General features: G+C 47.8%; 1 protein-coding gene across 2 annotated transcripts in view; it reads left to right on the top strand.

The window, feature by feature from the left end:
- The window catches only part of SLC60A1 (solute carrier family 60 member 1), a 51327-nt gene that overhangs the window by 25218 nt on the left and 11440 nt on the right, over positions 1-14669 (top strand). Inside the window, exons 5-10 of one of the 2 annotated variants that reach the window (XM_075910088.2) lie at positions 1410-1525; positions 5505-5678; positions 7337-7484; positions 8030-8100; positions 9270-9390; positions 12306-12396. In XM_075910088.2, coding sequence (XP_075766203.2) covers positions 1410-1525; positions 5505-5678; positions 7337-7484; positions 8030-8100; positions 9270-9390; positions 12306-12370 — 695 coding nt within the window. In that variant the 3' untranslated portion in view covers positions 12371-12396. Of the gene's footprint in view, positions 1-1409; positions 1526-5504; positions 5679-7336; positions 7485-8029; positions 8101-9269; positions 9391-12305; positions 13490-14669 lie in introns of those variants that run through there. The other variant, XM_006139191.5, reaches the window with a different exon arrangement.

Raw genomic sequence — 14669 nt, 5'->3', positions numbered from 1 at the left:
CCAGGGGTGGCTGAAATCTTGTGAAGCAAAAGGTTTTCTTGTTGAAAAATGTCCTATTTAAACATTTTTTTTTTTGCTTTGAAAATTATTATTTTGTTGTTGCAACGTGTAACCCCAAATGGCTGTCATTTAATATTCATGTAACCAACAGCTGGTTTTTGGCAACTCTCTGGTTAGGACATTTGCCAAAAACCTTCTTTTGAGCAACTCTGCCTCGGGCTTCCTGTAGTCAGCACTGGTCAGTTTCAGTCAGATTCCCCCCTCTGGTATTTTTTAAGGGAAGAGGGCAGAAAGCCTAAGACGTATGTCTTGAAATGAAAGCCGCATTGATCTTAATTATTGGTAAAACCAGGTTTTATTGTTCACCCTGCTCGTGTGCTGACTCAGCAATCACATATAACACACCTGCCCTCTAGGCAGAAGTAAATGACGCAGGGCAAGAGAGAATCGAGCCCCATAAATAATGATATTCCTTCTGTGGCCTCAGGCAGATCCGTCACTTCCTCCATCCTGCCATGCCCCTACGATAATGCAGGACGCTTACTACCTTGTAAAATGCATTGCAGACAAAAAGCAAACTCTGTGTGCCAAGCACTTTATTCACAACATATTGAAAGCTAGCAGGGGGTTTCACTCAACCCCCTGGCTTTTATTCTTGGTGCAACATTAGCCCCATCCAAGATCAGGGTCCCACTGTGCAGATACATGGGAAGAGGCAGATTCTGCCCCTAAAGAATTTATACTCTGCATTGACCAGGGGCAGGGGGGAGAAAGGGTTGTTATCCCTACTCCAGATCACATTCAGAAGCATCATGGAATGGGGTGCAGGGCTGTTCAGCTTTTGGGTACGTCTGCACTGCAGTCAGAGGGGCGATGGCAGACAAAGCAAAGCTTTCATCTCACAACAGCAGCGACGCTGCATCAGCATGGGCTGCACGAGCCAGCCAAGGCCCCTGGGTTTGTACTCCTACAGATTGCAGTGTGGACCCGCCCTGGGGCAGGGATCGTCTCTCACTGTGTGTGTGTGTACAGTGCCCCACCCCAAGGAGCCCTGATTTCTGGCAGGGCTTCCAGGAGCTACCTCAATGCAAATACCCATAAATCTGGGGCTGAGGCTGGAATGGAATGCAGATCTTGGAATCGTCATGCTCCACAGACGCCTCCTCTCCCTCTAACCGAAGGCATCTGGGAGCAAGGTGTTGACCCCACCTGCTTCCCCAGTCACCTGTTCCACACTAGGGAAAGATTTCCCACTGGCAGAGGCTCTCAGGGTTCCAGAACGGCGCTGTGGCTTTGCTTTCCATTTGTCCTGGGGCCGGTGACGACAAATCCCCATTGTGAGTAGTAGAGGGAGCAGTTAGCTGGAAGTTCCACTTTGCATTGTCTGTGTGGTGTTTTTTTTAACCCAGGCCATGACGACCTGTTTAGCTGCTGCCAAAGCAAAAACTTCAGAGGCGCGTCATACTCCTACTTCGCAGTGCACGTGGCCGGGGCGCTGGTCCTCTTCATGAGCGACGGGATCATTGTAAGTACAGCTACGTGGCACTCACTCCACCCTGACTCCAGCACACCCCAGCTAAGCCTCAGGCAAAATACACGCACGCTGTTCATGGCTGGATCTCCTGGCACCGGGCATTCCCTCCTCCGCCCTGACTGGTGGAATCACATTAGTTGTGTATGCATCTGGACTCCTTTTTATTTGTGAGGGAGGTGGGGAGGATTCCCCCAGCTCGCCCCCTACCCTCTTGGTGTAGCCAAGAACTGAGGTGGGGCTGCTATTCCTACCTTAGTCATTTTAGGCCTTATTGTGTGGGGACAAGTGCAAAACTCACCAAGTCTTCCCGGGGCGTGAAGTAGACCAGCAAGTGTGACTCGCTGTGCAAAGCAACTGCTGCTGGGACACATCTGACCCTCCATTTTCAGATGTGGCCGATGCACGGCTTGTGTCTGAGCTTCTAGGGTTAGTGCATCTTTGAGGGTATGTCTACACTGCATTCCTCTTTCGAGAGAGGAATGCAAATGCAGCTGAGCGAAATTGCAAATGAAGCACGGAGTTTAATTTCTCGTGCTTCATTCGCATAATCGCGTGTGGGCGCTATTTTGAAATACCCTATTTTGAAAAAAGAAACGCAGTCTAGAAATTACCCTTAAACTCATTTTATATTTCATTTGCCGTTTCGCTCAGCTGCATTTGCATTCCTCTCTCGAAAGAGGAATGCAGTGTAGACATACCCTTAGGAACTGCTAGCCCCCTTTGGCCAGCACTTGTTCCCAGCCCCTCTGCAGATGCAGGCCCCTTCCCTCCCCTCACCCGGGCACCATCCATCTTGCTAAGGCAGCAGCCTACTTGCCTGCTTTTGCAGTCCCTATAACTATGACAAATGACTATTCATATAGAGTCAGAAGAGATCTCAGGAGTCACCAAGTCCAACCCCTGCTAAAAGCAGAACCAATCAATCCCAACTGAATCATCCCAGGCAGGGCTTTGTCAAGCTAGGACTTAAAAACTTCTAGGGATGGAGATTCCACCCCCTCCCTAGGGAATGGGGTGCAGTGCTTCACCACTGTCATAGCATCCCCATGGTAATAAAGCAGTAAGGAGACAGGCTTGCATTGATTCCCTAAGTCCCAAGCAACTGCAATTCAGTAGCTAGAGAATGAAGGGCTAAGGTCTGCTCTGAGGTGTGAGCAACCATAACAAGGCCTAGGGCATATACAGCACGGCTCATTAGTAGCCATCAAAGTGCTTTCCAAAGGAGGCCAGAAGCATCATGCCTACTCCAGCGGAAGCGCTTCCCCTGTAAGTCATTACCAGTTGAGCCAGGACAAGGCTCAGACTTGCTCTCCAGGCCAGTAGCCAAGCTGCTGACCTCCAAGTGGGGAACCTGCGTCCAGCCCCTTCTACTGCCTGTTCAGAACAGGCTTGGCAAAGGGGGTTTCTTGCCACCTCAGGCTGTTGCACTTTAATTAAAAGGCCCAAATAAGAGGTGGACTGATGGTTCAGGCATGAGGTGTGGGTGTTGGAGAGCCTGGTTCAAGCCAGCTGTGTGGCAGGTGAAAGGTTTAGTGCAGCAAAGTGCTTTCTTGTTGGGAGTTGTTCTATTTTAACTACTATTAAATGGTCCAATGCAAGGCTTAGTCCTAAGCAGCCCTGTATGGCCTAGTGGTCAGGGCCCTCCCCTAGGGTGTTGGAGTGCTTGGTTCGAGTCCCCCTCCCGCCTACTTGAGCAGGTCATTGGCTTTGAAGCCTGTGGTGTTTTCCTCTTGATGCCGTGCCCTGTGACTTAACTGTGAACGGGGTGAGCTCGGGGGCTATGGTCACTCTATAGCCCAGCGGTCGGGCTGCTTGCCGTTGGAGGTGAGCGGCTCTGGTTCGAATCCTTCCTCTGCCCAGTTAAGAAGGATTTGGAGAAGGCTGTCCTGCCTCCCAGGGGGAAGTGGGAGGTTCCTGTTTAGGTCCCCATTCACAGGAGGCCATTGTCTTTCTGAAATGGAAGGGGCTCTGAACAGAGATCGCTCACTTCACAGGTAAGTGGTGGATGGGGGCAAGGTTGGAGTGGGTGGGGGGTGGGCCTGGGAGGGGGGAGGGGGGAGGGGTGGTGGCTAGGGGGCCAGGTTGGGGGTGGGGTGGGTGGATAGACGTGGGAGGAGGGAGGAGGGAGGACCCCTGGGAGGTAGGAGAGCCTTGGTCCAACCCCCCTGCAGAGGGGGGGTTGGACCTGGGGTCTCCTACCACCTAGGCGGTAGCCTGGCAGCAGGGGGCAAAAGAGAGACCTGTTTTATTAAACAGCCCAATGAATATTTTAATAAAATGGCCCCCCTGTAGCAGCCACCTGCTGTAAAGCACTTCCCCATAACAGGGATTGAACCAGGGTCCCCAGCATCTCAGGGGAGCACCCAACCCATTACACCACAGAGGGCATCTCTGTAGGCAGGCTCCGTTTGGCCCTATTCACAGTTAATTAATTAAAGTAGCAGCAACAGGAAAGGTAGGAGCCACTCCCTCATAAGAGGGCTAGTAGAGGGGAATAGATCCAGGGTCTTCAGCATCCCAGCACAGACCACTAACCACTGAGCTACAGCAGGCTGCTGGATAATAGCCCTTCCTTTGGCCCCATTCATAGTTAATTGAAGTAGCAGCAACAGGAAAGGTAGAAGCCACTCTCTGTTCGAAAGGGAACAGATCCAGGATCTTCAGCATCCCAGCACAGATAACTAACCTCTGAGCTACAGCAGGCTGCTTGGTAACAGGCCTTCCTTTGGCCCCATTCATAGTTAATTAATGTGGAACAGCTTAAACTGGCAAGGCTGAGGACGCTCTCCCTGCCCTTCACCAGCCAGTGAACATAACTGCACCAGTGTCTTCAGCATCTCACAAGGAAACCCCACACGCCCGCTGAGCTCCAGAGGGCTTCTGACTAGAATAGCTTGCTACAGGCCACTCCTAGTTAAAGTAGTTCAGAGGAAATGCTGGGGTAAGGGGCACCTCCAACTACCGTCTAGCCCAACAGGTGGGCACCAGAGTGCAGCTCGGGCTGTCAGTGGCCCCATTACTGAAGTGGGGCAGTTTCAGCCAGCGACAAAGAGCAGCCCACCTGGGAATCTCTCGGCGCCTAGGGCACTCACCTGAGATGGCAGATCCCTCTTCCTCATGACCTCTACTGGGGCGGGCGTGTGGACATAAAACAACATCTACTTGTGCCCTTTTCTCTGAGTCGCGGGGAAATCAGACGCACGGCTCCTGATTGCTCCCAACAATTGACTACCCTTCTGTTCTGAACCTGGCTGAGCATTAGGTTAGCCAGCCATGCTGCCCCAGAGGCATATCTCCCTGTGGCACATGAGCAAGTAATACAAGGTGAGGAGGACAGCTGCAGCTGCCGAAGGCTGAGGTTCAAAGCCCACCTAGCATTGGTTACAAGGGGAAAAGTGTGTATGCTCACCTGTGGGGGACAGCGCTCTAGAGGTGTGCTGTGGCTGCCTGCAGGCACTTTACCTGGTTGTGATCATCCCTCCCAGGCAGGGAATTTTGCCTCCTTTTTCACTAGGGCTGAGTCCTGCAAGCTCTCCTCCTCGGTGGTTGAGGGACGATTCCTTAGGCCACACTTATGGTGCTAGAGATTGATCTTCTGGCATTCCATTTAGCGGGTGTAGTGCAGGCCTGTTAAATCAAACACTGAGGGCAGCGCCGGCCAGCTGCAGTACTCCGGGCAGTCACGAGAGTTAAGGGAAGCCAATGCTGTGAAGATGGCGCTAAGCTCGGAGGTAGAGGATGTAGCTGGAGTTGCATAACTTAACCCAACCTTACAGGTCTAGTGTAGATCTGGCCTTAGACTGTAAGCTCTTCAAAGCACAGGGCATCTCTGCTCTGTGCCCAGCACCTGCCCCAATAGTGCTGACTCATGCCTGGACACGTGCAACATTCCCGGCGGAGAGCATGTTAGAGCAGCCCTAGACGGAGGAGATGTAAAATTAATGCAAAGGGCTGCTTGCTTTCCCTGCAGGGTGAGTACTCTGGCTTTGTCTACAGCTACGCCGTGGAGGAACCTCTTTCTGTGGGTCATAAGGTGGCTGGCTACCTGCCAAGCCTGTTCTGGGGGTTCATCACACTGGGCCGGCTCATCTCCATCCCTGTGTCCTACCGCATGAATCCTGCAACCATGGTGTCCATCAATGTGGTAAGTCGTCTATCCCCTGCCCCTGCTGCAGAGTGGGAGGGGAGTGCTTCTGAGTGGGAGGGGAAAGGGTTCCCCTCCCCACACACAGTGGACAGAGGTATCCTTGCATCAGTGTAGCTACAGCTCCCTTTTGGGGATATTCTGCACCAATGCAAGGAGTGATTTGCACCCCCTCCTCCATTTTGGGTAGCTAGCACAGGCACAAATAACCATACCCACTGTGGTTGCATTGAGGGAGCTACCCTAGCACAAAGAACCCAAAACTAGACAAAGGACTTGGCCTGAAAACATTTTTGTTTTATTTTTATTGCTTTGGTGGTTTCTCTCATAGGCTGAAATCTGACTCAGTGGAAGTGCTGAGAGATGTGGATGTCTTTTACTCTTATGGCTTCCGTGGCATAACAGTTAAGAGTCTGGGAAGATCATAGGCAAATGGGATTGGATGTTTATGGGTCTAAATTTTCTAAAAAACCAAGTGCTTGACATCTCTCAAATGGGGAATTCACACACTGAGGCACCAGGTCACAAATCACTTTAGAAATATTGGGTCGCAGAGAAACAGCTACATTAAATTGTTTTTAACGATTAAGAATAGCAGAAGCCTGAGGATGTCAGACCATAAAGGAGTCACTTACTGTGTGAATTAGGGAGAAACTGCCAGCGATCGCCAGGTTATTGTTTTTTTCCCCACAGTTAGGACACTGTTTGCGCTTTCCTCTGAAATGTGTCATCAGACTGCATGGATCCAGCATAACTAAAGATCAGAGGAACTTTGGGTTCTACCATTAGCTAGAACTAATTTGGGGGCTCCTTCTAGTCCTACCACATTTATTGGAAGTTTTGCCTTTTACTTCACAGGCAACAATTCTGCATTACACAAGTTTACCAACAGATGGAAAATTACCTGTTTTTAACTGTTTGAGATCACAGAATAAAATCTGCTCTAGAATTGCAATTAATACTTTTTATACACACTTTTGACCATCATTTAGGATTAAAATTTGACTTAATATTAAGTTAACTGTAAAAGGAACTGCCTTTAATTTCCAGATGGCTCTGTGCATCTGTATGCTTGCACACATTTTTTTAAATCCACCTATCACTCAATCCTGACTGAATTAAGGGGAAAAAACAGCGCCTTTATTTTTTGGCTGCGATTACATTTGGCAAGGGCTCCCCCTGCTGAGTTGTCACCAGCAATTCGGCAAAACAGCAGAGTTGTGACTTTAGTAACAATTGCAAGCAAAGGAGAGGGGAAAAAAACGCAAAAAACTGCACCTAAGGCTCAGTAGAAACACCAAAATGCAACATTTAGCTAGTTAGAAGGGGCTTGATTTCAATTCTTTGTCTAATGAAATTGGGATGGATGGTTTTCCTGGGCTTCTTAACCAAAATCAAATGCAGTTGGCCCTCTAGTGAGAATATTGAGCACTGCATTTAAAGGTAAATAGACTGATCTCTCTCTCTAGCTGCAAGTCACGTCAGTGACTAGGGTGATTACTGGGGAACATGCAGATCATGCCTGTAACTTGACACTCAAGAGACAAAACTTTCTTTTCCATTCCCTTACCTATTCTTTTTAAAGCCCACTAGTGCCCCGTACTCTCTCAGCATTTCTCTTCTTCCCCAAAAGTGACCCTGGGCTTGTGTGGTTGCAGGTTGGAGTGCTCCTAACGTTCCTCCTGCTCCTGATGTTCTCCTACAGCGTGGTCTTCCTGTTTGTGGGCACAGCCTGCCTAGGTCTGTTCCTCAGTAGCACCTTCCCCAGCATGCTGGCTTACACTGAAGACATCCTCCAGTACAAAGGTGAGCATCTCCACTCTCCCATCAGAGTCTGAGCAGAGAAAGGAAATACCAGCAGCAAGGAGCAAGCCCCTTTCACCTCTCCAAGGTCATGCTTTGCTGCTTACCCAGGAATAACTCTGTCTAAACTGGAATGTTGCTTCCCACTACCACTTACCACCCCGTGAACCATCCACATGCACCAAGCTGGTAGGGTAAAATGGGGGGACATGAATGAATGGCTAATAGGGGGGCACAGATGCTTCTGCACACAGTATTGAGTGGGAGGAACAAGAACTTTTGACTGGTACCCGAGCTGGCTGCAACCATTACTTTAAAATTCGGTGCTGTACATAAAGAAGTGGAGGGCTTAGTTATGGAGCAAGCCGGAGGGCAGCACAATAAACAAATCTTTGATGTATCAGAATGCCAAAGGGCCGTGCCAATGCAGGTTCACAACTGAAGAGCAGGTGTGGCTCAGTTCATAGACCCTCCATCCTGGGGATACTCTTAGCTCTCTAAAGCTTTTCACTTTAGCAGTTTCCAGAACATGTTCCCTTTGTTTTCAGGCTGTGCCACCACAGTGTTAGTGACTGGAGCTGGAATCGGAGAGATGGTGCTACAGTTACTGGTGGGGTCGGTAAGTGCAGAAAAAAAAAAGAGGAAAAAACCAGGATATGTTTGAATTGACTGGGGTTTTATTTCTAGCCCAGAGGTTTATTTGAGTGAATGGAAGTCCCAAAGCTTGCCAGCACAAGGTGGGGTGTAAGTCTTCCCTGCACCAGCCTGCCACCATGCACTAAAAGTCCCCTACTGCACTTCTGTCTACCCCACTTAGAAGTGGGAGTGGATTTAGGCACAAGAAGAGAGGTGTATTGCATGGCAACAGGGTTTATGTGGACACGTGGTGCTCGCCGACAGTTCTGAAAGCTAGAGAATCATTCTGCAAGGAAAGAGGGCTCAGGCTTCTGTAGAGAAAATGGGCAATACCTACCAGTGGAAGCTGCTAAGCTACCACCAGCCACTGAAGAATGCTAGAGATAATTATAGCTAGAAGTGCCCGCTGCTGTAGCAGTGCATCTACACACTAAAGCTGGAGGTGCAGTTTCCATCTTGGGTCAATCTAGCCAAAAGAGCAGCATAGCCGTGGTGGGATGTGCTAGCTGCCGCACTCCCTACCTTATCACCAAGCAATGCCACCGCAGCGAGAGGCTGTTTTGCATTACCGCTGCTGTTGGGAGTTAAGTTTGGAGAAGCGCAGAGGCAGCATATTCCCTGTGTGATGTTCCTTAGAGCAGAAATGCCCATAAACATCCATCTGCCTGGCTCTGGGGCTTGCAGAAGCTCCACTTCCCACTGCTCTTTGCCCCCCCCCCCAAAGTCATAGAAACTCCTGACAGAGATGGGGATAACTAGAGCTTGTCAGGTGATGAAAGGCATATTCTTTCACTGGGCATGTGATTCAGGTAGGTCTTGGTTAGGCCATTTAACGGGCAGAGTTTATTTGCAGAACACGTCTCTCATACATGTGCATAAAGCTGTCCGTCTGCACAGAGAGATCGCATGAGACTCCAGAGAACCAACACAACCTGGGAAAACAGATGGGGTTTGGCACTTAGCTCCCAGGTCAACAGATGAGCTTTGCTGGACCAGCAGGGGAAATGGATTCTCTGAGTTGAAGGTTCAAACAAAGGAACACTGCTGACCCCTGACAGGAGTTATGTAAACACCCTGCTGCTCCCTGGGGCTCGCCCTGATACGAAGCACCTCTCTCCCTGTACTTAAGACCCTTATTTTTCTTTACGGCAGATTATCCACGATCAGGGCAGCTACAATTTCCTGGTTTGTGGGACGATCTTTGGAGGTTTGGCCTTCACATTCTACGCTTTCCTCTTGTTTTTCCACAGGATGTACCCCAAGCCCTCGTCAGGTAAGAAAACGCCGGTAGCTCGGCCTACTTTAAAATGACAGGAAAAATGACATGTACCACGCCATGCAGCCAGCATGCAGCCTGTTCCAAGTAAAATGCAAGGAAATGTTTATTTTCCCACTGCTTCCTGTTCCCTCTTCCTGCTCCGACTTGCCCACAAAACCCTGGCAGACATAAGTCTGAGTCGGCTTTCTTTGCTGAAAACACTAAGCAGGTTTTTGGCACAGGGGAGGAGCCACAAATGGAGTGGGATGACTCCAGCAGAGCGATTGGGTTTCTCAGCTATGGAACTAGTAGAAGCAAGTCCTAACAGTTGCAGTCCCTGGCCTGCTTCCCGGCTGAGGCCAGGAATCATGCCGCCTTTCCCCTGGAAGACAAAAAGCCAGGGCTTGTAATGGCGCTGGTACAACGGCCTTAGATTTCTAGAGGTGCCACATGACGTTTTGCACAACAATCAGAGTGAAACAAGATTAAGATGGCACCCATCAAATGCAGGAACTGATTGGTCTCAAAATGTAATGGTAGACGGGGAATCGGCACTGATCAGGTGTTTCAGTGGAGTACTGCAGGGAGTGATTCCCAGCCCTCTGATATTTAACATTATCATCGGTGATCTGGCAGAACACACACACAAACTGCTTGCAGGTAGCACAAAAAATGGGGGGAGCAATAAATAAGAGGAAAGGTCACTCATTCAGAGCAGTCATGAGCAGCTGGTGAACTAGGTGCAATCAAAAATGTGTGTATTGTGCGATTCTGGAGTGCATAAAGAGGGGACTATCAAGTGGGACTGGGTGACTGCTGTCCCCAAAATTGTCTCCATAATTCAGAAAGGATGTTGGGATTGGCCCTGTCTGGGGCAGGGGACTGGACTTGATGACCTCCTGAGGTCTCTTCCAGCTCTGTGATTCTATGATGTTGATAACTTGGAATGAGTTCAAAGAGCCATGAGACAGAACACATGCCTTATAATGACAGATGCGAAGTGCTCAATCTATTTAGCGTAACAAACAGGAGAAAGGATGGCATGATTAAGTCTAAGCATCTATAATGGGGATAAATATTAATAAAGGGCTCTCCAGCCTGGCAGAGGAAGAAACAGAACACAATGAAATGGCTGGAAGCTAAGGTTAGCTAAATTCAGCCTAGAATAAAGTGTACATTTTTAGCAGGGGCTGTGTCTAGACTGGCCACTTTTTCTGGAAAAGCAGCCGCTTTTCCGGAAAAACTTGCCAGCTGTCTACACTGGCCGCTTGAATTTCCGCAAAAGCACTGATGATCTCATGTAAGATTGTCAGTGCTTTTGCGGAAATACAATGCTGCTCCTGTTCGGGTAAAAGTCTTTTTCCTAAAAACTTTTGTGCAAAAGGGCCAGTGTAGACAGCAGAGATTTGTTTTCCACAAAAAAGCCCCGATCGCGAAAATGGCGATCGGGGCTCTCTTGCGGAAAAGTGCGTCTAGATTGGCCACGGACACTTTTCCGCAAAAAGTGCTTTTGGCAGGACACTTTTCCTACCAATCTAGACGCGCTTTTCTGAAAATGCTTTTAACAGAAAACTTTTCCGTTAAAAGCATTTCCGGAAAATCATGCCAGTCTAGACGTAGCCAGGGAGAGTACTTAATCATCAGAACAATTTACCAAAGATTGTGGTGGGTTCTCCATCACTGACCATTTTAAAATCACAATTGTTTTTTGTTTTGTTTTTTTTAAGTTCTGTCTAGGAATTATTTCAGGAAATTCTATGGTTCTGCAAGAGGTCAGACTAGATAGATGGTCACAGTGGTCAGCCCTGGAATTCATGAAATGCCATAGCTGCAAACCCTACCTTCCAAAGAAAACAGCTGCCCATCTCTGTAGTAAAAGACAGCATTGACAAATTCTGTGTGTGAGAGGTGAGAGACAGGACATTTCCTATGTTGTTTCTGAGCAGTGGCTGTTTCAGCATCCTTTGCACCAAGATCACTGTTTCCCCTAAAGGAATAGGACAAGAAGCAACGGGCTTAAATTGCAGCAAGGGGAGGTTTAGGTTGGACATTAGGAAAAACTTCCGAACTGTCAGGATGATTAAGCACTGGAATAAATTGCCTAGAGAGGTTGTGGAATCTCCATCACTGGAGAGATTTAAGAGCAGGTTAGACAGACGCCTGTCAGGGAGGATCTAGACAATGCTTGCTCCTGCTGTGAAGGCAGGGAACTAGACTCGACCTCTTGAGTTCTATGATTCTATGAATTACGCTTCACAACAATCCTATGAAGTAAACCCACTTTGAAAACAAGTGAGGAGAGGTCCTGCAAAGTTAAGAACATAAGAATAGCCATCGTGAGACAGACCAAAGGTCAATCTAGCCCAGTGTCCTGTCTTCTGACAGCAGCCAGTACCAGGTGTCCTAGAGGGAATGAACAGAGCAGGCAATCATCAAGTGATCCACTACCCCACCCCCGTCGCCCATTCCCAGCTTCTGACAAACAGCCAGGATGGGCAGGAATGGAGTCCATAGCCTCTAATAGCCATTGGTGGGCCTAACCTCCATCAATTTATCTAGTTCTTTTTTGAACCTTGTTGAAGTCCTGGTCTTCACAACATCCTCTGGCAAGGAGTTCCACAGGTTGATTATGCACTGACCAAAATAAGTCAGGCAGTAACAATGTTGGAAACAGATTCAACTCCTGTCTAACCTTCCCCTTCACTTTTCATTGATTGGCATGAGGGATGCCTCCAAAAATTAGATGCCACTACTCTCTCACAGGCAGAGACAACCACCTCTGCATCAACAGCTTCAAGAAATACGGCAGGTAGGTATCCAACAGAGCAGAGCGACTCAGTTTATGCATTTTCTTGTATACCATGTTAGAATGAACACACATCGATTCTGCACAGTATGATACTGACAGGTGAACTAATCATATTTTGCAGAGGTGGATGCCTCCTCACCTGACAAGCCAGCAATGACGGGCGACTCTGGACTTTATCAGGGCTAGAAAGGCCTAGCCCTGGACAAGGAGTTGTATGTATTTACAATAAACACAAATCATCAAGTGTTCCTAGTAAGGATGATTTCACACTAATTATGTGGCTAAATTACTGGAGTTTTTTGCAATCAAAAGTGTTAAATTTGAGTAAGTCAGAACCAAACATCCTAAGTCACCTTGGGAGGCCAAGTACGTGAGCAGAAGTTGCTTGTGTCTGTTATTTCATTAAGAAGAATCTCAAACAATGCAGAATCCTGTATCCTGGACATCTGCAATTTATGGCAGCTTGGTGGGGAAAAATTCCTCTTGTAAGCAGCTTCCCTTCAGAGGATCGGCTGGAAGCTGCAAGTCTATTACCACGCCATGTGCCATATTTTAGGTATTGCCTGGTTTAGAGTTACTATAATCCATACGTTTTTCTGTGGGTATGTGAGCACAGGACCCGTTTGTAGCCACGGTCCTGACAACCTACAGCACCAATTCTAGCTTTTAATTAATACAGAGCAACCCTCTGCATAATGCTGTGCTGCAAGAGAGGTTCAGAATTAGTTTTCCAGCAGCTGTAGGTATAGCCAAGTTTCAAATGTGTTCCCAAAGGGGAAATCACAATATTTGCGGAGACTACCAGGTGCACATTGATAACAAGCTCCATCTATAGTACACAGCATCAGAGATGCTCATTGCAGCACAGCCGTAAATCAATGGATTCCAGCATAGGAAGTATTTCAAATTAGAGGACACAAAGGAAAGAATGAGTTTTCCTGGTTTATGTTTGCCTAAGTCACTGGTAAGCTGCAAAAGTGTCCGTTTCAAGTAGCAGTATTCTAGGGAGGTTTGCGGTCTAGCTTCTATCCGAAACCTTAAGCAGGTGCATCCAAGCACCGCCTCCACCCGTTTAATCTGTGCAATACCACCTACAAGAGGTGCCTTACATGAGATGAACTCTAGAGGTACTGAATACCCCAAGAAAGATCCGTTACAATCCTAGCAAATGCAATGATGCTAGCTTTCTGGAGATACCTTGGGAAAGTCTGAAGAGATGTAGGTTTTAGTGCAATTGTATGCGGATGTACATATGTATGTGTGTATATAAAGCAATGTTAATTAAAAGTGATTATGATATTCTCATTAGGCTCTGAGTGTAACTGTTGCAGGACTGGAATAATTTAAACCAAACCCCTCCTGGCCAGACATCTCCAAGACTGAGATTAGTACTGGCTCTCAAATGAAACAATTTCAAGTATTATCTAGAGCAATTTGACTGAAGCCCTTATTTATTCTGTACACTATGCAGCATTCACTTTCACATTTCAAACTGCAGTACCCTCCATAAATCCAGAAGGTGGTTGCACGAGCCTTTGGAATTAGTAACCCATCTACCATTTTTCCCATACTTAGCAATTAGGGCGGTCAAGCAATTAAAAAATTTAATCGTGATTGTGTGATTACTAAATTTAATCACGATTAATCGCATGTGCTTCCCCTTGGAAAGGCCACCCTGGGCTGATCCCCGGTTCTGCGTTCCGCTGCCCCTTTGAAGTGCCGCTCCAGGGCTTCAAAGGGGCAGTGCAGCATTAATGTCTGTGATTAACACGTTAATTTTTTTAATGTGTTAATCCTGCCCTGCGTTAATCGCAGGCGTTAACGCAGATAAACTGACAGCCCTAGTAGCAATTGAAAATCTCTTCCCAGAAAGTTCCCTTAGGAAGCATAGGTTGAACTTCTCTAGTCTGGCATGCTCTGATCCAACAACATGCGTAGTCCGGCATGACATTAGTCAAATGTTCACTTATCAAAGTTGCGGCCAAGTTTCCCACAGTCCCCTAAAGTTTGTTTACAGCCACTAGCCCTGGCTCTCAGTGTTCTGTGCTGTTATTTAGCTCTAATTTACCCCTAAACATCTTCTAAGAGCCCAGGAAGCAGTGGGAGTGTTGGTAATGCTGCCAGACAATGCTGACCTCCTGTGGTCCATCAAATTCTCTGGTTCAGCACCGGTCAGGTCCCCGAGGTGCCTGACTAGAGAGGTTCAACCTGTAATACTTTTGGAAACTAGCTCATGGTCATACAAAGGTCAGGCTGAGTACACACGAACCCTCACAAAAGAGAGGCAATGAAACTGAGGTGGTATGTTCAGTATGAAAGAAATAGTTACTCACAGTGTCCTCCGGAAGAACAGCTTTTAGTTAATGACTTATTCCTTCACGTGAAATTGGAAATGCACTGTAATTCCTTTGTATCCCCAGCTGACGCCACTGTGACGCTGCACTAGGGATGTAAGAAAGACTTTAACCACTTATCGGTTAGCCAT

The sequence above is a fragment of the Pelodiscus sinensis genome, chromosome 27 (assembly GCF_052426305.1).
Source record: "Pelodiscus sinensis isolate ZL-2025 chromosome 27, ASM5242630v1, whole genome shotgun sequence".
In the NCBI taxonomy this organism is placed as follows: Eukaryota; Metazoa; Chordata; order Testudines; family Trionychidae; genus Pelodiscus; species Pelodiscus sinensis.
Note: the sequence above shows the minus strand (reverse complement) of the source record. Positions and strands in the feature narration are given on the sequence as shown.